General features: G+C 38.7%; 1 protein-coding gene across 1 annotated transcript in view; it reads right to left on the reverse strand.

Annotated features, from left to right (window-relative positions):
• Nucleotides 1–10,555: 10,555 nt before the first annotated feature.
• Nucleotides 10,556–25,074, reverse strand: part of LOC136241684 (uncharacterized) — a 111,715-nt gene continuing 97,196 nt past the window's right edge. The window contains exons 15-16 of the mRNA XM_066032940.1: nucleotides 23,722–23,758; nucleotides 10,556–11,603 (exon numbers count right to left, since the gene is read on the reverse strand). Coding sequence (XP_065889012.1) covers nucleotides 10,761–11,603; nucleotides 23,722–23,758 — 880 coding nt within the window. The 3' untranslated portion in view covers nucleotides 10,556–10,760. The remainder of the gene's footprint in view (nucleotides 11,604–23,721; nucleotides 23,759–25,074) is intronic.

Raw genomic sequence — 25,074 nt, forward strand, 5'->3', positions numbered from 1 at the left:
GAGGGTTGCGGGTGTATATGTCAGCAAAATCCCAAGCAGCCATGGTACAAGTGATATATATCACTTGGGGCACACTCACCTAATAGGTGAAAGAATTAACAAGAACTCATCCCATTTGTTTTATACAGTAGCATCTGAAGATTGATTGTGGTTTTAATAGCGTGGGCTAATAGCCATCAAAACGTTGTCCATACGTTAAAACGTCATTAATACGTTACTATGCTTCAACACGCAATGTTAGAAAACTTGCGATTGTGGGATGGAGTTTATATTGTTATCATTTTTGTACTAAGTTAAGCCAACTAACTTCGCTATTGGGACAGTAAGTAAGTTATTATATTAAGTTAAGTACTTAGAACTGTAAGTTACTAACCTATTTCAACGTAGCAGTAGTAGCTTTGCTGTTCCGTGGTCTGTTCAAAGGCTGATACGCGGTGGGTAGAAATACGCATCCACAATCGCCCAAACAATTATTTTGTGCCTTCATTATCCTTTAGTAACAACCAACTACTCTATCTTAGCCTATGTACTAAGCTTAGTAACCTCTACAAAACCGAGTCCCACAATACAAAGCTCTATGTCGCTCAATATAACGAGTCAAAGCGCATCGATTCTTTGAACTGGCTGGGTATCAAAGTCATTTGCAAACCGCTTTCCATGATATTGCCCGGGCAATATGCGAGTTAAACACCGAGCGGCGCCTTTGAACGCCCACGCTAAAGTGGTATATATATATATATAAACGTACTTATACACCTTACTAGTCTGGTGCCATCTTAGCCCAGATTACACTGTAGTCCACCTCGACAATGACTCAATAAAACTAATATATTCTAAATAATACTCACCTTTACGTTCGATTGTGGTAACCAGTTTCGTCATGCCACCAGATTCGAGTTTAGCTAGTGTGAATAGTAAGAATTAGACTAGTATCGTTTAGTAGTTAGGTTTTGTTGACTTAAACCATCTATTTAGCTGCTTTTTTTCGCTTGAGAGAATCACTATGGCAATTAGTCTGGCGCCTAGTCTATATGGCAATTGAGTGATCACGCTGGCATGCTGAGCACTACATGATGAGAGTCGAACAGTGAATGCAGGTTAGTGATATAACCCATAGCGTACTAGCTTTCAATATCTCAGGTGGCTGCAGTACTGCAGGAGGAACGACATCGCAACGTTCGGCTTGGTTACCCACAATCGATGCTAGAAACCTGGCCTTTATAAGTGTTACACTGTCTTGTGAGACTCTCCCCACTTATTAGGTGAGTGGTACATAACAGTTATACAACGTGCACTCGTGCTCTGCCTGTATAAACGCACTTGCCTTCAGGCCTGACAGCCCTCAGGCTCGTGCGTTTATATCAGGCAGAGCACTCGTGGCCGTTGTATAACTATATAATGGGAGTGGCGTTATATAGTAATATGCCAAATCTCTTATTATTTACAGCTTGATTAATCTTATTCTACAGTTTTTAAAATCTCCATCTGATTCATATATTACATACTTATCATTCACAAGGCCATTATATTCTATCTAAACAGCAAAACCGTGCACCCCTGGGAAATTATACGACATTTTATAAGCTCATTGCATTTTGTCCTTAACTTTGACCCAATTTCATATCTCAAGTGCATACAATCAATTCATCATCCAGGTATGAGTCAGACCCGATATTCTACAAACTGGATGAAATGCACAGAACTAATACTTGAGTAGAACATGACCTTCATGACCTGGGTCATCCAAGGAAATAGGTCTTAACAAGAGTCAATAATTAACTCTTGGTCTTAATATAAACATTAATATTTATAGTAATAGTATAATAGCTAGTGATTTCACTGAAACTCCATTATACTTTTGTGTACGTCCATAGCAACAGTGGACAGTGGTGGTGGAGTTATATCACTAGAGAATCAAGAGAGGAGATGATGGATGGAAAGCCAACTACTCATGAATTTTCCTACCAAAAAATACTTGAAGACTTTGACACTTATTCCACTCCAAATAAATTCTCAGTTTCCCATTCTTCTCTCAGGCATATTTGCATGTGGGCGGGTAGTTCATTTCCATTGTGAAATTGGCCTCTTTAAGGCATTGTTTACCTGAGTAAAGCCATAGCAAACAGCCTAATAACATTTTCAGCTATTACTTTCATTGATCTTTCAAAATATTTCAAACATGAATCTGTGGCAATGTGATAGCACACTGACATGTGAACTGACAACTTTAAGCCTGTACAGTATGCAAGAAAAACCACAAAATAATGGAAGAATACGGAATAGTGAATTTTTTAGAGCTGGAAGTAAACATATGTGGGCGGTGGATGGGAAACAGAGAATTTATTTGGAGTGTACGGCCTTAGATATATGCATCCCATAGAAAATTGACCAGTTTAGTTTTAATAAGCAGTTCTCCATAGTTGGTTTCTATAAGCTATATATGGCCAGTGTTGAGTGGCAATCAATAAAAGTGTTATAGTATCAAACCTTACATCCTACCTATCCCATTAAATTGTAGGCTAGGGATGCGGCAATTATGCCAGCATAATTTCTGGCATAATAGGTATGTGTGGGAATCAAGAATTATGCTAGCATTTTGAGGTGATTATAAAGCTTTAACAGTAGGAAAATCTGCAGATTGCACAATTCCATTAAAAAAGATTGAGATACACCCCCTGTACTCTAATAAGGCAGTCAGAAACTCTAATAGAACAGTCACTGAATATTATTTACTCTAATAAAGGAGTCACATTACATGAAAATACTCCAATACGGCAACCAGCTAAAGAATTCAAGACTATTTGAAACTTAAACATCAATGAAAAAGGTCTGATACAGCAATAAACTGGCATTATTAGCCAATTATGGTGGCATAATTTTGGGAATAATGGGCAATTCTCAAAAGCGCACAATGCTCACTTTTGGGAGCATAATAGCCTCATGCCTATTGCAGGCTGAGAATTTACTTTGTCACCCAAGTTCACTCCACAGAATAAGATTTGTACTGGTCATTGAAAGTTGAAAGAACAACAGTAGCTAACTACTACACAAAGTTGTTCACAGGGACTCTCATCAAGGGGGTGGGGTGTAACTATATTTGGTTTGTTGTTAGTGACAGCTAGAGTAATACTATATAGTTATGCCGTGTTTATACTTTTCTTAGTTTTGGCAGCGGAGCTAGTTACGAACATGAAACACTTATAATTATTTATTTATTTTCCAAAAATGTGCAGCCTCAGTTTGAGGATTAACACACATATGAAACATGTATACATTATATTTTACAATATGATTGATTATGAGATTACTGATTGGTAGAGGAAAGTATTAATAGAAATCATTTTATTCAAAGTTGTTTGTCATTGCAACTACTAAGTACTGGAAGACCCTGCCAATTACTTTTCACCGGGGCGTCTTTCAAGGTGACACTATGTCCCCTACCATGTTTCTAGTAGCTTTCAACCCTTTAATTTGTTACAGTTATCCGCTGACCTTAACCATAACCATAGTTTTGTTATTCAACTTCCACTGCAAAACTTAGAAGACCTTCCTCCAATAGATTCAACAATATATGTGAAATGGCTGGAGCAGGGAAATGAACCCCCCAGCTGGTACCGGGCTATTGTTTCTGAATATTTTCAAGATGGTACCTGCAGGCTAGTGTATATGATGACACTCCCAATGCTACTGTTTCTGAGATAGTTAACCTCAATTCTGTTGAGTGGATGCCATGCGCAAATAGAGCCAAATGTTATGTTCCATTGGATTGTACCAAAAAGTCATTAAAGGCAAAGTGGAAACCTCATCTACTTTGTAACATTAATATCCAACTCATTGGAGGCACACGTCTCTGTATTACAACAGATTGATCAGAAAGCTACCGACCTTGACTTGGTGATGGGTATTGACAGACTCAGGATTCAGATTATCACATTTTGTTCAGGGCTTGCTCGCAACTGTCATCATTTCCTATGGCTCATCCCCTTTACTTATTGTCTAGGAAGATGTTATCAGCCAATGAACGTTCTATATGTTGGGATGCCACCCTGGCCAATTTTCATTTATCCTCCATGTTGCCTCTGATACCCTACTGCTGTGAACTTACAACTCTGGCATATCCAATGTGATGCGAAATGTCCTCTTTGTGGATGTGTCCTACCGACTACAGTTCATTTTCTAAGTAGTTGTCCTGTGGCCTTGTCTCAGGGTTGTTTTACGTATCGGCATGATCAAGTCTTGCTCAAGACTTTCTGAGGTCTAGCGGAAGTAGACACAATCCGCATTTATACAAACTTACCTAGTATAAGTCCGCGTTTCACGATGCCGTGGCACTACGTTATGGGTGGTCTCCTCAGCGGACTCCTGCTCACTGTGCATGTGGGACTTCCTTTTCAGTGGAGCATGCTTTATCCTGTCCCAAGGGTGGCTTACCTTCTATCCGACACAATGAGATCAGAGATCTAACTGCTACCCTGTTGACTGAAGTATGCTCTCAGGTAGCTGTTGAACCAGAGCTCCAGCCGGTTTCACAGCAGGACTACCCTGCTTCTGCCAATATCCAAGATGGTGCCCGTCTTGACATCGCCATGAATGGTTTTTGGGGTGGAAGAAGTGAAAGATGTTTTGTGGATGTGCGGGTGTTCAACCCTCTGGCTGCTTCTAATGCGTCCTCATCACTGGCCTCCTGTTATCGGAGGCACGAGAACATTAAGAAACGCGCGTATGCTCAGAGAATTCGTGAGGAGGAGCAATCCTCTTTTACCCCCCTGGTAATGTCTGCCTCTGGTGGTCTGGCTCATGAGGCTTCTGTTTTTATCAACGCTTGGCTCATCAACTTTCAAATAAGTGGGGCGATGATTACCCTGTTGTCATGGGGTGGTTAAGGTGCTGTCTATCTTTTTCTCTCTTGCGGTCCTCCATACCAGGGGCGGATCCAGGGGGGGCACAGGGGGCACGTGCCCCCCCTTTTAAAAAATGTATATAAGATCGAGATACTCTAATAGAGCAGTCAATCACCAATCACTCTAATAAAGCAGTCACAGTGTTCATGGGGAAGTGTAGCTTACTTAGGAAGCTATAAATAGGATTTTATTTTACATAACATACGTGATATAATATATTTGGTAAAGGATAACTAGCTATTATTGTTGTGACCTTTTTTTTTTTTTTTGCTCTTCAACTTTTTTTTCAGCAAGGTGCCCCCCCTCTTTCCAGACCCTGGATCCGCCCCTGCATACAATGCATCCGCGGAGCCCGCTCATCCATCGGTCACTATGTTAAGACTCCCCCAATTGTGGAGCTGATTCGGGCAGAGTCTCAGTTTGCCGTGGACTAAGAAAGTCCCGGTTTGTCCAGCACAGGCCATTTATGTGCTGGGGGTGGTAGGCAAGGGCAGTCCATCAAGCCCGGGAAAAAAGTATCAAACACACTAGTTGTATTTACCTTCGTACAGACAGTGCAAGTCATCATTGTGCTTAGTACGCAAACGTCACGTTAGGGTTAGGGTCAGGTTCAGCTTTAGTTTCTTCTTCACTGGATATTCTTCTTTATATAGGTTTCTTCTTGAATGACGTATATAAGGTAGAAACTAAGAGAGGTGAGTAGTAGTTTTTATTCACGTGACTGCCGGACGGATATCCACTGCCTTTCAGCAAAGTGCACCCACCCCCACCTTCCACTCTGGATCCGCCCCTGAATACTGCATGCACAACAATTAATCTTACCTCGAATCTTATCTTACTCACTCGTACTCACTTCTTTCCGTCCGCTCAATCTTGCCTCTCCTGATTGTGCACAACCTTGCCGATGTGTACTACTGACTTCTATTACTTTTAACATATATTTTGCGATTGGCATTATGACATTGACTAGCGTAACATTAATTTCCGGTAATTGGGTGTATATATGCGAGAATCATCTTATTATTATTATTATTATTATTATTGTTAATTAGCAAAGCCCACTAGGGGCAACACGCTAATGAGCATTACAATCACATATTATATTATATTACTTACAGCGTTTAGTATAGATTGTATAGGGCGCGATGATACTATCTATGATCTTAGAAAGGCCCTTCAATGGTTTCGAACAGAGTTCATGTAACACGAAATCTAACTGAGTTTACTGTAGCAATTGCGAGATCGAGATACTCTAATAGAGCAGTCAGCTAATGGAGTACTAAGTGTTCAACTATGTCTTACAGATTTAACTCTGTTATGAGCCACCCTGCAGAGTGTTTAGTCTCGCGTAGCCAGACCCACTCTTCGCGCGGCGCTTATCGATTGATAATTATAAGCGCCTATCTGCGAGAGGGTCTGATTCCGTTGTAAAAGACTTCTTACTGCAAAAGCAAACTCAGTAAGAAGTCTTTTACAACGGAATCTAGCAAAGTGTCCTGCAAGTGCAACAGTTAAATGCTACTGCTATAATACATTTGTTCGCCCCATTCTAGAATATGCCAGTACAGTGTGGTCCCCATACCATGAACATAACATCTATAAATTAGAAATGGTACAGAGAAGACCAGCAAGGTTTGTGATGAATAACTACAATAGAACAGCTAGTGTGACAGAAATGTTGAACAGTTTACAATGGCACACATTGGAGAAGCGAAGAAATGATTTGAGAGCCTCACTAATGTATAAAATAATTAATGACATGGTAGATATTAATGTGCACCAACAATTTAGACCAAGCAACACCACAATTAGAGGTCACCATCAAAGATTTCTGCAGTTGCCAACAAGAGTAGATGCTTATATGAACTCCTTCTTTCCTTTTACAATAAAATTATGGAACCAACTAGATTATCATATTATCCAAGCTCCATCTCTTGATTTATTTAACAATTATATAAATTTGTAAATAAGTAGCTAACTACATATGTACGAATATACTCATGATTGAGTTTGTACATTAACAAATATATATATATATAGTTCGAATAGCAAAGTTGTTCTGACACCCTGAGCTTTTTCAGGGTGATAATGAAACACTTGGTTAACTTTCATCACGACACGTCATTTTGTGGGTTGTTAACAAATTCCTTTCTCTGTTGACAAGTCCGCAATGTGACGTGGCGTGATGAAACTTAACCAGGTGTTTCATTATCACCCTGAAAAAGCTCAGGGTGTCAGAACAACTTTGCTATTCGAACTATACCAGACCCTCTCGCAGCTAGGCGCTTATAATTATTAATCGATAAGCGCCGCGCGAAGAGTGGGTCTGGCTACGCGAGACTACATAGTGTTTAATTACACAAAGTCACCCTGTGGAGAGATCAGCTACAATCCAGTCACCATGTAGAGAATTCAGCTACACTTCAAGACAGAGAGACAAATCACCCTGTAGAAAATTTACCCTGTAGAGAGATCAGCTATATAGAAACAAGTAGCTCTCTAAAGAGATGCAGCTAGAAGAAAAAATCACCCTGTAGAGAGTCGCCCTATAGGGCTGGGAGTAGGGACCCGCCGATTATGCTGGCATAATTATGAGCATAATAGGTACCTGAAAGCATTGAGCATAATGCTAGCATAATAGGTAGAATATTTTGTAACAGTATGAATTCTTGCTTATAAAAATAAGTATCACAGAAAGATCGATATACTCTAATAGAACAGTCAGTAACTCTAATAGAGCAATCACATAGCTGACTGTTCTATTAGAGTATATCGATCTTTTCTGTGATATGCATTTTGACAAGTAAGTTTGTGCTTCAGGTACTTATTATTTATCCATAAACTGGAAATTATTAGCAGAGCATGAGAACTGAGACATAAATAGTTGGGCATAATTTGAGCATAATAGGTAAGTATTGAGCATAAACGTAAGCATAATAGGTAAATTTTTGAGCAGTGCAGCATAGCATAATAGGTAAAATTATGAGCATAATCGGCGGGTCCCTAGCTGGGAGTCATAGGCGGCGGAAAGGGGGGGGGGGCTAGGGGACTAAAGCCCCCCCTCGGTCTGCTGAGGGAGGCTTAGCCCCCACCCACTCGGTCTGCTGAGGGGGGCTTAGCCCCCCTCGGTCTGCTGAGGGGGAGCTTAGTCCCCCCTCAGAATGATATCACACCGAAATTATCTTTCTTGGAGTGGGGCTGAAAACCGTGATAAAGATCGAGATACTCTAATAAAGTAGTCAGTGTGTAGCGAGCTATGTAAGGATTTTTATGTAGTTTATCGGCTAGAAATGGTAGCTGGTGAGGTGGAAAGCTCTTGTCAGTTGGTTGTGACCTTTTTTTTTTTTTTGGTCTCACCTTACCAAACTATAGAAATAAGTCTCGGTCAGCTCAGCGGAGCCCCCCCCCCCCTCATATCAACTACTTCCTCCGCCGCTGCTGGGAGTTTAACTACATTTCAGGTCACCCTGCATATGAGTTCCGCTGTAGAGATATCAGCTATACAGAAATAAGTAGAAAGTTCAATAATACATTTCAAATCACGCTGCAAGGAGTTCAGTTACTAGAAAAAGTCACTAGGTCTGCTCTACCCAACTATACCTACAACTTAGCCTGCAGCTGTTTCCCCTCCCATTGCCAGCCATAGGCGGCGGAAAAGGGGGGCTAGGGGGCTGAAGCCCCCCCTCGGTCTGCTGAGACGGGACTTAGTCCCCCTCAGAATGATATCACACCGAAATTATCTTTCTTGGAGTGGGGCTGAAAACCGTGATAAAGATCGAGATACTCTAATAGAGCAGTCACTTTAATATTAATAAAGTAGTCAGTGTGTAGCGAGCTATGTAAGGATTTTTATGTAGTTTATCAGCTAGAAATGGTAGCTGGTGAGGTGGAAAGCTCTTGTCAGTTGGTTGTGACCTTTTTTTTTTTTTTGGTCTCACCTTACCAAACTATAGAAATAAGTTTGGGTCAGCCCAGCCCCCCCCTCATATCAACTACTTCCTCCACCACTGTTGCCAGAATCCACCCCTGTAAGAGGATATTTCCTCCTGCATGCAGTACCATTATACTCAGATGCCACTCCTTGATGTAGTTTGGTTTCCATCCACTGCAACACTGAATCATTTGATTGAAAGAATGCATTATAAGTTTAGTGTTAGTAATTCTAAATTTCCTTTTATATACATTGACTGATGAGGTTGCAAATTTCACACAGTTATTCATGCATGAATGTCATTTGATGTGTTAACATTAATAATGTTACTTTGACTAAAATGGTGTGTTTATCCACATGCACATTTGTGCATGTACAGAGAACATTCTCCTGGGGATGATAGAAATACCAATTTGAATTGAATCATGCAACATATGTGACCGGATTTCATATAACAAGGCTTCCACACACACAAAATCAAACTTACGATTTTACCAGAAATGGATTGCTGGTCTAATACACTATCATATTTCACACTGTACTTCCTTCAGCACTGGCAAGTCTGGTTTCTGTAGCAGCTTTCTTCCGACCCTGTCAAAGCCACGAGTGTGAGATTGGCACCATTAAATGGCCATGGCTTTGTGATAATGGTGTGTAGTGAGCTGGGACTTCACAGAGAGCTCGCCAATAGTGTTCTCAGTCAATTTGGAGTAATTGTAGGGCCATGGAGAGCCCAAACTTGGCCTCTGGATTCCAATCGTCTTCTTACTCCATTTTATACCCGTATATTAAGACCACCGTCCATTCCCACCGTCCCACCCTATTACTACCACCTGTGATATTATTACCCGCTCGAAAAAAGCTGCTCAAAACAGGGCAAATTTTGGGTATCAGAAATGTATACACCCACTCAGTGATAGCTAGTGAACAGATGAACAATTGGTGCAAATTTTGTTTGCACAGCTGTAGGCACTGGGAAGTTATTACACAATGATTCCTTAAAATCGCCATATCTCCTAACAAAGCTTTGTGCGTCGAAGCCTTGTTTTGTCAAATTCAGTCACATATAAAGTTCAAAAAGAAAGCACAAGGAAGCCTTATGAGGGCTCAGCTAAATAATTTTGATGTGGCAACACATACATTTCTTAATTAATCAATTAGTTTATCCAGCTCAACATTTATTTTAAAGTGAGCAAAAATGTCTGTTATAATTAGTTGCTGGCTGGGTAAGAAATCTACAGAATGTGTTTATCCTAACTGATAGTTAAAATGAATAGTATATTAAAGTTTTGAATATTCAAAGTGCTGAATATTCAAAGTCTTGTGAAAACCATCTACAGAATCCAAAGGTGGTGTTGAAACTGAAACATTACTGTATGCATGTCGTAACTTAATCATAGTGCAATAGAACTGTAATCACAATATTTTTGTCTTTTGAGTATTTGCCAATCGGAAATAGTGTATCCAATAATATTACATAATTAGGCCTCTGTAAAGATCACAATTAAACTCGATGATAACTTTATTAGTGCTATATTGCCAACTAGCACAGTTCCAAATATATCATAATCTGCTAAAACAATTCATGAGTAATGCCATACACTACAACTGTACCTATAAAAAGGCAAGTAGTCAGTGATGAAGGGAAATACTATAACTGATGCTATTATTCTGGATATCTAAGATTTCAAATGTTCTGAAATCTTGTCATAATTGCTTGAAATCTTGAAAAATCGCAAAGATTTGAAATCTTGTACAGAGTTGCGGACCCCTTGGGTGTGTAGGAATGTACACTGTACTACATGCGACAAAAAGAAATAGCATGAGTGTATATGTATATGTACAGTTGTGTGTCACTATGAATGATGCAACAACACATGGATGTGTGAATATCGTACATATTTACAGTATGTGTACAGTGTACTTAGTCAAATCAACTGTAAACCATTAGCATCATCTACAGTAATATCATCATGGTCAACTGCAATATTGTATGACTGATATACTCCAGTAGTTGGTGTAGCACATTGATCATCTGACACAGAGCTGGCTTCGGGAGGAATTGATAGAGACTTGGGATGATCTACTACACTATTAACTGACTGAATGGCACTATCCATAGAGAAGACAACACCATGGTCAACATAATTTCCATCTGATGGTGAATATGAAAAAACACTGTCATTGTCTTCAGGCAAATTAGCATTAGTTATTGGTAAGGTGAAATCTTGTGGTTGTGATGAAATGCTGCCATGGCCACTATCAACAGTCAAATCAACTGCAGCATGGTAGTCCATGTATTGTCCTTGTATGTTGTGACCAGGAAGATGGTTACCACTACCTGATCTACTAATAAACTTAGAGTTCTCCTGAATATTAGTTTTAGTACTAGATGTTTCAACAGCCGTAAGCCCTTGATTAGTGTTAGTGTGTAACAATTCTCCAATGCTTTCTTCTGTTATTATATTTGCTAGATTCTTGCTTTTGTGGTAATAATATTCTGTTCGATCTCTAGAACTAAGGATGGAGTCTGACAAAATTCGGTGTTTCTCACTCTTGTGTAAGCTGTTTTTGTATCCATACAAATAATTTAACATTTCTTCCTTTGTAGTACTGTAAGAAACATTAGATTTACACTCTTCATGATTAGTTCGCAATTCAGTTTCTTGAATCCACTTAATTACTTCTTCATTCACACTAAGGCTTTCAATTGTACTTGCAGCATCTCTGCCAATTGACAGGTAATAACTGTCATTATCAACAAATAGCATCTATTAAAACAAAGAAAACACATAACAATGTTGTACACAGACCATAAATCATAGGCGGTGGAGATGGGGGGCATGCTCCCCCCCACTTTTTATGGGACACTGTTTGCAAGAAAAGATCAAGATACTCTAATAGAATAGTCAGGATCTGGATACTCTAATAGAGCAGTCACAGTATTCAGAAAAGTAGTGTAGCAAGCTACCTAGCTACGTATGTATATAATTGATGGAGAGCAGCTATTGTCAGCAGGCTACGACCTTTTCTTTTTTTTTGGTCTTCAACTTACAGCTGTCCTGGCCCCCTCACTCTTAGACCTGCTCCACCATCCCTGCTATAAATATTAAAACATATAAGTTCTATTGTTGACAAAGTACCTGTATAACACTGCAGTGTTCAGCAATTAGTTTGCAAATAGATTTTCAGTCTAGATGTTCACAACACCTTTTCAAAACTAGCTTGGCATTACCATAAATTTTAGACACCTTGTAGAGTATTGCATCAAGTATTACTTTGTTGTAAATCCTGTATATATTAATCTTGTGCCAAAAACAGCCCAGCTGTAAAAAAAGGCAAGGCCAAGAATACACAAGTACATGTTCAATGAGTAACTACAACCAAAAGACATGATATCAAAATCTGGCCAAGAAAGCATTTACAGTATATAGGATCACTTTTGTGCATTCATTTTCTATATGCTTCACGTTATCACATCCAGCTAGCTGTACATGTGTGCTTGCAATATAAACAATACTGCTGAGATGATAAAAGATATTACACTGCACTGTTACCAAAATTAATTTAACTAAAAATTTACAATTGGTTTCTACTTGGCCATCTTTTTGCACCGTATATTAAAATAAAAAGATGGCCAAGTAGAAACCAATTGTAAATTTTTAGTTAAATTAATTTTGGTAACAATGCAGTGTAATATCTTTTATCATCTCAGTAGTATTGTTATATTGCAAGCACACATGTACAGCTAGCTGGATGTGATAACGTGAAGCATATAGAAAATGAATGCACAAAAGTGATCCTATACACTGTAATGCTTTCTTGGCCAGATTTTGATATCATGTCTTTTGGTTGTAGTTACTCCATGAACATGCATGTACTTGTGCATTCTTGGCCTCGCCTTTTTTTCTTTACTCTGACTATTGAAAAAGGCGGCCAAATTACCAGCCAATTAGAGTTACAAAGAATTAATTTAGGATGTAGCAAGGGTGAATGTATAGAACACAGTTGCATGATTAGGATTCAATGTTGCAAGTTTATAATTGTAGTAAGTTGTATCAACTTAACTTTTATTCTTGGCCGCTTCAGATATCAGCTGTTTTGGTTGCCAGTTACTTTTATTTACTTGTTCTACAGCCAAAGTATTCTTTGGTAATCATAGTCAGTTGTAGTAACATTATTGATTCTTGGCCGCTCTAGATATCAGCTCTTTCAGTTACCGATTAATTTCATGGAGTGTTTTCTACAGCTTATCTGTTTTACATTGGGTTACAGTTACTTGTAGTTTCTTGGACGCGCCTTTTTTTACAGCAAAGGTGTTTTGGGGGGGGGGGGGGGTATCACTAATTTTTGTCAGTTATATAATTTGCAGACCCAATGTTCAAGCTATGGGGGGTGTATGATGAATTCTGCCTTTTAGAGGTGTTGCAACCAAACAAAAATCTGCTGATAGGTGATGAGCATATAACCTACATTCCTCTAGTAGTTATTAATTTTTTCTTAGGACAAGGGCCAGTGGAAATTACTGGTCATGCCAAGCAATAATGGCTACAGTCATGGTAACCAAAGATGTGTGTAAAGCACTTCTTTGCAAAGCATGCTTTTCTAGGTGATCTTGGGGAATGCCACCATCTATAAATAGCAACTCTGAGGTTGCATCTGGGATCTGGGAGTGTTTTCAGACAGATATGTAAATATTCAGCTATACTGTTCAATGTCTGTTCTATTAGAGTATTTTATTGCCTGACTGTTCTATTAGAGTATTTATTGCTTGACTGTTCTATTGAGGTATATCAATCATTCTGTACTTGTCAATGAATACAACCTGCTATGATCACTGCCATAGTGCCATGAGGACGACCTATCAACTTGGTTTGCCACTCGTAGAGTTAGATGCTTTGCTAAGGGTTATGAAAGAGATCACAAACATCGTACTATTTTTTTCACTACATACAAACACACGCTTACATCATATACAAGCACAAGACACACACAAAATGTGCAAACACTATACAAACATGTTCACAAACATACACCACATATTGGTTGTCACAGTACTCAAGTTAATATCACATCTCTTGTGAAATGCTCTTGTAGGAGAGATGGTAGTGCCTTTACTTCGTGCTAAAAACTTCTTGCAGAAAAGAAAATTGTGTTGTAGATACTGTTTAGTGCCGGTTAATTACACATGTCACTCCATATATAGTTAAGCCATGAAGATATCCAAGCAAGTGTCTTTGGTGTTGCGACTGATGTTCCAAGTTAGTTGTATGTGTGTTTAATTTAAGGTTAAGTTTAGTGCCTGCTTGTTCTTTTGCAGGTCTCACTTAACCTTGTGTCGTCATGCAGACATCTGAATATTGTGCAAGCTCTGTGGAACAACCCCAACTCATATACACAATCATTGACAACCACGAACCACATACATATGTACATTCAAGAAATCTGTTACAAAAGTTGAAAGCTACAACACAAGCTCATACCAGCAAACCATGAACCACATTCCAGCAATTTGTTACAAACTTTGTTGCACCATGGTATGTGCATAATGATCACTTAATGAAAGCCACAACACAAGCTCCATGGTGCATTAATGGAAATAAATAAGTTCCACCTGACTGACAATTATCACGTGACCTATTTAGGGGATATCCCTTGGAACGACCCTGCACAGTAACACTTCAAGTGAAAAGTGAATGACACTTGATACACAGCGTGATTTATAATATTATTGATGGCAGTCCATGTCTTGAGGGAGAAGTATAATATTATTAAACACTAAAATACATTAAAGTACGAGTACCGCATTGTAGAGCCATAACCAAGAACAAGTTCCACTTGTCTGACAATGATTACGTGGCCTATTTAGGGGAAATCTCTTGGAAAGTCCCTGTAACACCTCAAGTGAATACATGTGATACGCAGTTTACATTAATTATTGATGGCAGTCCATGTCTTGAGAGGACTGAATACTACTAAATATACTGGATTTCGATGGAGCGGCGAAGCGTACTTAACTGATTTGAAACTAAGATACATAGAGTCTACACCGCTTGAAGAAGAACGTCAAGTGGATATTAAAGAGTCACCCGCGAGAATACTGATGTCCTCAGCTCTTCGTGGAGGTTCAGTAACGAAAGGAGGAGTGGAGGTTCAGTAACGAAATGAGGAGTGGAGGTTCAGAAATGAAAGGAGGAGTGAAAAAAAATGAGGCTAGTGTACAAAGTGCCACATGTATTCACACTGATTGACCGCATGTATGCGATTGGTTTTTAGACTGTCAGACGTCCGCACTGACTAGTGCAAGTTCACTGAGACCAAGCTGAAAACTTCTGTGATGGTACCAAGTTGAGCAGCAGCCAGTACCAATATTTCTTGCTTGAAATTATATCTCATGGATGGATTGTTAACAAGGCGTACTTGTACAGACCAAACAGCTTTCAGTATTGTCACTGTAGTGCCAATTTAGAAGCCCTGGAACTAGGTGGAAGAAGTAAGGTAATCTACATGATGCTTGTACAAAAAATACTCTTTCACATTGCATACTGGTCTTTATGTACAGTGAAACCTGTCTAATCAGGACAGTGTGTAGTAAGGTCACTGCTGGGCCAACTTGTGAATCCTCTAACGTATTACCTCATGGGTGTGATGAATTTTCAGGTCCTCAAATTTTGTATTACCTCAAGATGTGATGAATTCCCCAAATCTGTCATTTACGTAAAAAGTGACAGATTTTTAGCTGTATTGTATCTAATGCCCACCTGTCAATTTTACAGGTACAGGGTACTTGGTCATAACATGCGGTTCTCTTACTAGCAGTGCTACATACATAACTTGGCTAGAGCTGCTCTAGACTTGGCAATTAAGATCAAGGTTCAGGGTGTAAGTAGACAAAGGAATTTTATAATGTTATGTAGTTCTCAATTGTCAGGTGTACGTGGACTGTAGTAACATCAAGGACGTTGTGGATCTTCAGGTCAGCAGTGCTACATACATAACCTGCTCTAAACTTGGCAACTAAGATCAAGGTTCGGGGGGGTAAGTAGACAAAGGAATTTTATAATGTTGTGTGTTCTTTAGTTCTCGATTGTCAAGTGTACGTGGACTGTACACCAAGTGTGCGTGGACTGCAAGGACATTGTGGATCTTCAGGTCAGTCTGTGTGTATACTAAGAAATTTTTGTATTACTTCAAGGGTGTGATGAATTTTCAGATCCCCAAATCTGTCATTTGCGTAAAAAGTGACAGATTTTTAGCTGTATTGTATTTAATGCCCTGTCAATTTTACAGGTACAGGGTACTTGGTCATGGGATGCGGTTCTCTCACTAGCAGTGGTGCATACGTAAAGATCAAGGTTCGGGAGAGTAATTTATATAGACAGAGGAATTATATAATGTTATGTGTGTTCTTTAGTTCTCAATTGTCAAGTGTACGTGGACGATGAGGCCTGATAAGATCTTGGCATTATATCTCAGTTGATTACAATCTTCTGAATTTCCAGGATGAGGCGTACAGTTGCGATGGGACTAACTACAGTGGAACCTGTCTTAGTGGTCACCTGTACAGAAAGGCCACCTCTTTAAAAAGACCAGCTTTAAATTCCCGTGAGAAGTTTATACACTAATTTACCTGTCTAAAGCAGCCACCTGCCTATTAAGGCCAAGAAATCTTGGCCCAAAGGTGACCGGCTTAGACAGTTTCCACTATATCCCATTTTATTGTCAGAATTTTATTGTTAATGTTACAAACAATTACTGTGATATACTTTGTTATGTAACATGTGTATTAATTAAATGACACGCATGATGAAAGCCACAATGGGAGTGACTACTTGCTGTTAGGGTGGGTAATGCTATGTAACAAACTGGTTTGAGCACCACCAGAACACACAATCACCATGTGTAGTGTGGCAACAAGAATTATGTTTGGAACACCTTCTCTAGTGACACTACATTCTTGATGCTTTCACACTTGTTTATAAGACATCTGCCAATTATCAACGTATGCATGAGGCGTGGCACTAAATGGAGTTTAAAAGATTTTTGCTTAAAACGCCTTCCCTAGGGAACTTATGGTTCTACACACTTTTACAACTTGTTTATCAGACATTAGGGCTTGTGTCCACATCGTGTCTTAAAAGTTATTGTAGGGATTAGAGGTTTGATCGAAGAAATATGCGTATGAACAAACCAGGATTAGATAATGTCAGTGCTAGATGGACTGTACAAACATGGGTAAGTTGACTGGTATAAGGTGACGCTAGGTGTAACACAAGGTTGAGAAATAAAGCGAAATATGTCTAAATATGCGTTTAATACCGGTCGCAAGAAAACTACTACTACTACTACTACGAAAAAAGATTTTTTATTACGTAACGCAATACAAACCTATTGAGAGATGTTGCATAATTCAGGGCTAATAATTTATTGCAAAACCGTCCCTACACGTAAATAACTCACAGTAGTAGCCGTGCGTCTTTTAATTGGATGCGCTTTGTAGTTTCGTGGCCGCGCGTCTCACTACCGTGAGTCTTGATATACAAATCTAAGTGGCATCCATCTAATCTAAAAGTACTTTTATAAAAGGTACATTAACACATAGTTTCTTGAAGGTCAAACTGGTATGTTATATTTTTTGCTATTGCACAACGGGTAAAAATTCTTGATACAGGAATATAACTGATAGGTCCTTCACTTTCAAATAATTATGTTAGCACTGATGATGATGGAATCATGTAGAGAATGTCTCTGTGGGTGGTCTTGAAACCATTTGACATGTGCTAGTACATTATCTTTCTTTACAAGTATTGACTGTTCCTTGACAACAATGGAATGCTGAATAAAAGCAGTTACAATCCCAACCCTAACTTGAGACACTCCCTGCTCATCAATGCCTAATGTCCCAAGCCAATGAGCAACAATAGCTGATGAACATTTTGATTGACTCCGAGTGGTTATATATTCTTCCCCATTAATCAACATTCTTTTGTTCTCAAAATAAAAATACCCAAATGTACAGATTTCACTTTGTGGATATAATAAATTGTAAACATGATGGAGATTAGTGACATCATATTCAGTAAAACACTTTTCCTTACTTGGAGGCAAGAACTTGTAGCATGCTTTGGCAGTAGCATCAATTTGATGCACAGGGCAGTTATAATTCAGGCTATGGCTAATTAAAAAGGTTGCATCGTATGACATGAGTTCCACAGAGGAAAGGCTTAATTCAACAGACTTGCTGCAAACTAAGGAGTAAAACTCATTATTTACTTGGATTTGAATCACTTCAAGAGATTGCAAAGACACTATTTTATTTAACACTTGTTTTTCTGGACCATTCCAAGAGGTTTTAATTCTCTCTAATGCACCATTGTAACATTCAAATGAATAAGCCGAAAAGGCAGCCAAAGGACCATAGTCTATCAAGCTTTCTCGGAGATGGCAAGCCAAATGCATATTAGGAGTACAACTCTCCTTTCCATACAGATGTTCAAATGCATTACAAAACTGTAATAGTATCTCATGGGCACTCTGTATATCATCATCATTAATAACAAGTTGACAAACCAATCTGCAAGCTTTAACAAAAAGACACCAGCATTGAAAATGTAGAGGAGGCAATATGCCATCAAGTGCAAAAACTGAATACAAAATAATCCAATTCTTCCACTCATCAGCTGTAATGGTACTAAATCCATTTTGAGAACCAATTTTTCTGGGTATACGGCCTATTTTAGGTGGTGGCATCATGTTCTTGAATTTGTTTGAAATCTTCAGCTTTTAAAAGGCCACAATCTTTCCAAATAGATGTTGTGTGCTTTGCTATCCCCACAAATAAGTTATGCATAGGTTCTATAACATGGTAACGTATCACATTATAGTAAGGTAACCTAAGTAATTCACTGTATCGTGCACCATTTTCTTTTTCAATTTTTGTACGGCTTGAGGCTGTTAATGCATGTTTTGCTTCCATGCATTTACTATAATGTGTACTTAACTGCCTCGGCTCCCAGGTACTACAGTCTGTAAAACCTGAAAAATCAGGTTTACTACCAAAAACATGTTTTAAATTCATGCAAACATTTTGAGCATCCGTTCATTGCATTAGTTCCCAAAAAGCCACATACTTTTCGAGTTGCTGGTATATCGCACACTACACAACTGAGAATTGTATTGATCTTGGTTTTACCAAGAAGGCAATGAGGATTTGGAATTTCTACACCTTGATATAACTTGATTAGATCATTAATAAATGGTTCCAAATATGTGTTGATTGCTTTTGATGGCTCCTTTGGACCAGGAATTTGACCAACTAGTACAATATTTGTAAGTTTAAATCTTTCGTACCTTGGTAAGTTTTGTATCACTAAGTAAATAGCTCCAACAGGATACTGTGTTTCCGGCTTCATATGGATTAAACCAATCAACATTCATCATTAGATTCAAATTATGACAACTGTCCATTTCATTGAATTGCTTCCATACAGCACCATCATAAATATCTGTATATGTTCCTGCTGCAACACTACATGTTTTCCAATGTTGACACTTTTGTAAAAAAAATTTTCTGGCTAATAAACTTTCAAGACCATGAATTACACTATGATAAAAGAAACATTTCCTAGGAACCAATTTTTTTACCCCCTACAATGACACTCTTCATCAGAGTAGTATTACACTTTGATCGGTGAGAAGTTTGAGGATGCCTTGGAAATTTGATGAACTCACATAATTTAGATTGTTCCTGGCCATTTTCTACTATGATGCAGTCCAACAAATCATAAAGCCGATCACACTTTGGACACACAACATACTCTTTAATTGCTTGCTTCATATTAATCAATTTTCTAATAGTACACATTGATTTAGGGATACTGTTTGAAAGAAAATATAAGATGGTATTGCCTCCTATTAAACCCATAACATATCTCAAAAGCAGTTTCACAAAAAGGAGTAGTGTTGTCATAGCTCGTTCAGAAATGTGGTATTTTAATTGGAAAAAGTAAAGAAATAAAGATATCCCTAATAGTACCTTTCCACTTTCCACATGATCATCAACTTGGTCCATATCTACATTTGTTGCATCATTGTCATCATCAGTGTCATCTTATATCTCTTCATCCAAGTCTGACTGGAACTCAAAATCACTGCTTGAGCTGGTTATAATATCATCATCATCCATGACTTCATTGGAAATGGTACTGTCATAGTTGTCACCATTACTAATATGTGCAGTACCAGCAGGCAGGCCGCCTTCTGTTGGTGATTCAAAATCAAAGCTGGACTCACTAGCAACACTAACGGTTTCACTACCAGTACAGAGCGCTGAACTCTCCTCTGAGTCAGTTGATTCGGATTGTATTTCCATGGGACATCTTCCTGCTGACTTTCCAGGGCATATTGACCCTACCTTGTCATTTAAATGGTGATAATACGCAAGATACTGGTGGCAGTACGGACAAGGCTTCCTGTCATCTCGTCTTGCACTCATTTTGTTTCAACGATAAGGCGTATAACTACAGTGTGCCTTAATCTGAACATGCCTAAATGTATCATGTGATAAACTGAAAATAGTGCGATTATTTTCATTGACGGATGGTTGCTGGTTATGATAGAGTACGAAGTATGACACATAGGTCCAGGCACAGTAGGATTTCTAGTACGCCATCAACAGAAGTTCGAGTGTGTCCTCCGGGAGACTGCGGGAGTATGACCGGCTTCTTTTTTATTCATCCTCATCTGAGTCCTCATCTATAGGAATTTCAAGGTGCGTAAATGAATTTGAACATGCTTATAGAAACAATTTTGGTTGTTAATAGGCCACAATCTGAAGATGAAATTTTTTGGCAGCCAGGTCAAACTATTCCAATACCGCCCTCAGGTGAGGTCTTCGAACATAGTAGTGGGGAGATGGCAGAGTTGGTTGCTAGCATTCATAGCAGCTTGGGGGGAAAGTTGGATGCAGTGATGAATCGCTTGACTGGCATTGAAAGCCAGATGACATCTCTTCAAGCACGCCAGCAGTCACTAGAGGATGAAGTAAGGCATGTCACCAGTAGTTCTTCTAGTCCTGGAAGCTCAGGTGATACTCCAAGTAACAAACAAAAACAAGTCACTTGCAGGTAATATTGTTGTAATGCCCATCTGTCATGTACTTACATTATGTGTTTAGAGCCGAATTCGTACTGTTTATAACTCACTGCAAGATGAAAGCCAGTTTAAACTGGATGAAAAGTGAGCAAAATATATGTACGCAAGTTTTTTAGTTAATTTGTGTACAATATACAGAATATCTAGTGAACACAACTCTGCTACCATTAGAAAGATTGAAGAAGCAATCGGTGAAATGATTTATTCTCCTGCACAGATACAAAGTTGGTGGCCAAATGCTGTCGTATCATTCTTTACATGTTATGTTTTGCAGAGGGCTGTAAAACATATAAAAAGAGCATTGCAGCAAGAGAAAAGGAGACTTCACCAGTCAAAAAGCAAAAGCTAGTTCGCTCTTTAAAGCAGAGAGTAAGATAGCACCTTGTATTATCTATGATAATACAGGCTTATGAGAGGAGGTCTTCGGTTGTTCATCCAGGAAAAGAAGCTGACTATTGGAAGGATGTGACACCAGATATGACGTATGATGAAGAAAAGATTGATGACATGTATGTGAGTCATCCACCATCATATCGCTCTGAAAAGTTCCATAATTATCTAATGAAACTGGATACACGTGTGGCAGCCAATGGAAGGAATGTTCATGCAAGATTTCAGAGACAAGAAGGGACTATAATTGAAAAGAACCCTCCACCCAATTGCAAGCCATGGATGATCAAGTCACAGATTGTACACATACATCCAGTTGAGGAATCAGTACAGCATGGTCATGATCAACTACCCGTGGATGATGATAGTGATGTGTTTTCTGATGCAGATTTGTCAAGTGATGCTGACTAAACTTAAATTATGTTTACAATGATAATGTCATGAGTATGATTTTTTTTTGTTTTCGTTAAATTAATATTAATCAGAAGTGTTAACAGTCTTATAACAGTTATAAGGTAGTAATAGTTAGACTCTATTTAGGCTGTTTTGGGTGGGTAATAAATCTCATATACTCCACCTTGTTTTCTAATATACTCCACGCCTTCAAGCACAATATGACGCATGCTCAAAATCAGGTTTGTCCAATTGCTATGCGTTTTTCACATGCAGTGATTTAACGAGCGCAATTATTTTGTCACGTGAGGACACATAGTTTCCATGGCACTAGCATTATCGTAGGAAAATCAGCCGCTCTTTCCAAGCCTACAGCAGAAACAGCCGTGGATGAGGTAAGTAATCTGAGTGTAATGTGAAATAGAGTCTAAAGCAGTTATACGGGCACAATGTGGAGTCTATGAAATTTATAAACCCTCAGCCCCTTAGTAGCGCATGAGCGAAGCGAGGGCGCTACTAAGGGCCTTCGGGTTTATAAATGTCATAGACTCCACATTGTGCCCGTATAACTATTATTTATACTTCAGTTATGCTAGAGTTCTTATAACAGTGATAGTCTTATGTTATAGGTACTGTCTTGTATTAGATCAATACTCTGTTATAGTCAGCTATATTCCTTGTTATATACAATCATATAACTGTGGCATAACTTTGTTATAATTGTGCTATACAAATGTTATAAATGGCTCTATAACAAGTGTATTTGCAAAGTGTTAGACCCTTTTTATGTTTATTACGCACACCTGCACTGGTAACGCTAGCAACGCATCGCCACCTGAAAATTAATGTTAAATGCATAACTGTTGTTATGGGTGGAGTGGTGGCTTGTTTCTACACATTAACACTACATTTCTCTGTTACAAGCTGCTGTCAACAGTGGTATGCTACAGCAACTACATACAGTATCTAAATAAGTTCGACTTCAGACCACAGGGGTCTAAGTAATTTAGTAACCCTCAGGCTCTGTAGTAGCGCCTTTGCTTTGCTCAGGTGCCACAACACAGGGCCATCGGGTTACCAAATTACTTAGACCCCTGTGGTCTGAAGTCTAACTATTACTTAGGCTAGGGACTACGAAAGTTTGGCGTAGATATATACTGTACATGAAGGTATAGCTAACCACTGTGGGTGCGTATATATAGGTAAGTGGAAATGTATTGTGTAAGCAAGAAACAATGGTGTACAGATAAATACCTTATAGACAAAGGACTAGAAGGGGTTCAGTCTCAGCTGATATGTTATTTTAAAGCTGAGAGTCAGACCATTTTATACGTAGGATAATACATTTGATTGTTCTATTGGAGTATTACATGATTGTTCTATTAGAGTATATCAATCTTTAAGTAGATTTTCAGCTTCACCCATAGGGTGTATAGGGTGAAGCTCATGTTAGCCTACTGAAAGTAGCTTTCAGCCCTTCTATTTCCCTTATCTGCCAGCCTGCCAAATTGGCAAAGTCAGAGAGGGGTTTGACCAAACCCCTTGAATCCTCCTCCTAGTTACAGCTACAGAGTTTAAAAGTTAAACAAGCATGCACATACTAACACCATAACCCTATAAATGCACTAGAATACATGCATGTGTGTATGCCTATGCCATTTGGATTGGTCATTTTCGCCCAGTCAAGAACTATGAACTTTAGGAATGGTGTTGATGTGGCTCACATTAGATTTCCCATGGTAGCACACCTCCCACATCAATTGGGTGGCAGAGGATTCAATGAACACTAGAGTACATCAAGTGGATGAGGAATGGACCACAAAGCCAAGGATAGTTTATCATCAAATGGTAAGCAGAATTAACATGAAATATTGTAATATGGTACATACGTACATACAGTAGGTTACATATGTGAGTAACAAAGAATTGAATGAATTATGCTTATTTACATACCATGTATTTAGTAGCATCTTTTGACAGAAAACTCTTTCTACATTAAGACAATAAACATATTCATTAATAGTTTGAGACAAAATTGAACTATAAACTACTAGTGCAATTAAAAATTAATTTAAAAATTAAATTGAGTTCCAGTGACAAAAAGTAGTAAAACAAGATTATGCTACAATTATGAATAATAGTACTTCATAGCTATTAATCCCTACATTGGCATGTTACCACCATCTTTTCAGCACCAAAGTAGGGATTATCCCACATAGCTATGTTGTATTGTACATCTTGTTTCACTACTTTTTTATATCACTGCTACCTACTTTATTTGAAATTAATTGCACTAGTTTTGTTACTGTATACATAGCTATGATATGCATGTGTGTTTGTTCTATTAGTATACTGTACATATCATGTAGCTGTGACACTTGATCTCGTTGTTCATCTCAAGTGAGCTGGCTATGAAGTAGATAAAGGTGTAGTTGCCATGTCTTGTTTTATACAGCAAAACCTCAAAGTGATTGTGATTAGATAACTAAGGGGCATGGTCATCATGTTCTGATCATTTAAAGGCATAGTCACTTTGCCTCAATCATTTAAAGACATAGTCATTAGCTCTGTGTTTAGTATAGCAATCCAATTGCTTTGTACATACAACTAAAGGAATCTACTGCCAGTCCATAAGTACATCAACTAGTATTGCATCCTATAAATACACTCCTCTAGGGAAGTGTTGATATGGAAATTAGTGTTATGGTATAGTTTCATTGCAGGAAGAAGACAACAACCATTCAATTGAAGGTAAATATTGATGGCAAAATGCAGGAAACCAGAAAAGGCACATGCCTCATGTGAATTTGTTATTGTAGCATGAAATGGTAGCTGTGTACTACTTTTTAGCCTCTAGCCTTGTGACTGTGGTCAGGAAAGTAGGTAGGTAGGTAGGCAGGCAGGCAGGCAGGTAGGCAGGCGGGCAGGCGGACAGGCAGGCAGGCAGGCAGGCAGACATACAGTCAGGCAGGACAGGGCAGGGCAGGGCAGGCAGGTAGGCAGGCTAAAATCAGGTTTGGAGATTATTTTAAAAGCAATATTTAGCATTTTGTATTTTTTTCATTTTAATACTGGGTTTGATGAAGGATGCAGTAAGATCTTTCATAAAGATGTTTTGGTGGGTGCTGCTCACTTTAGAGGGGAGCCCTACTAAACAGTACTACACTGTTACTGTCAACAGTGTTTAATTAGTGAGTCATCATAATATTGTAGTTCCATAGCCATTTGTAAGCTACATGTTCTATAATGTGGTTAGTGGGAAATGCATGTGGCTAATGCTGAAAATGAGGGACTAGACAAGACCGA

The sequence above is a fragment of the Dysidea avara genome, chromosome 12, assembly GCF_963678975.1.
Source record: "Dysidea avara chromosome 12, odDysAvar1.4, whole genome shotgun sequence".
Classification (NCBI taxonomy): domain Eukaryota; kingdom Metazoa; phylum Porifera; class Demospongiae; order Dictyoceratida; family Dysideidae; genus Dysidea; species Dysidea avara.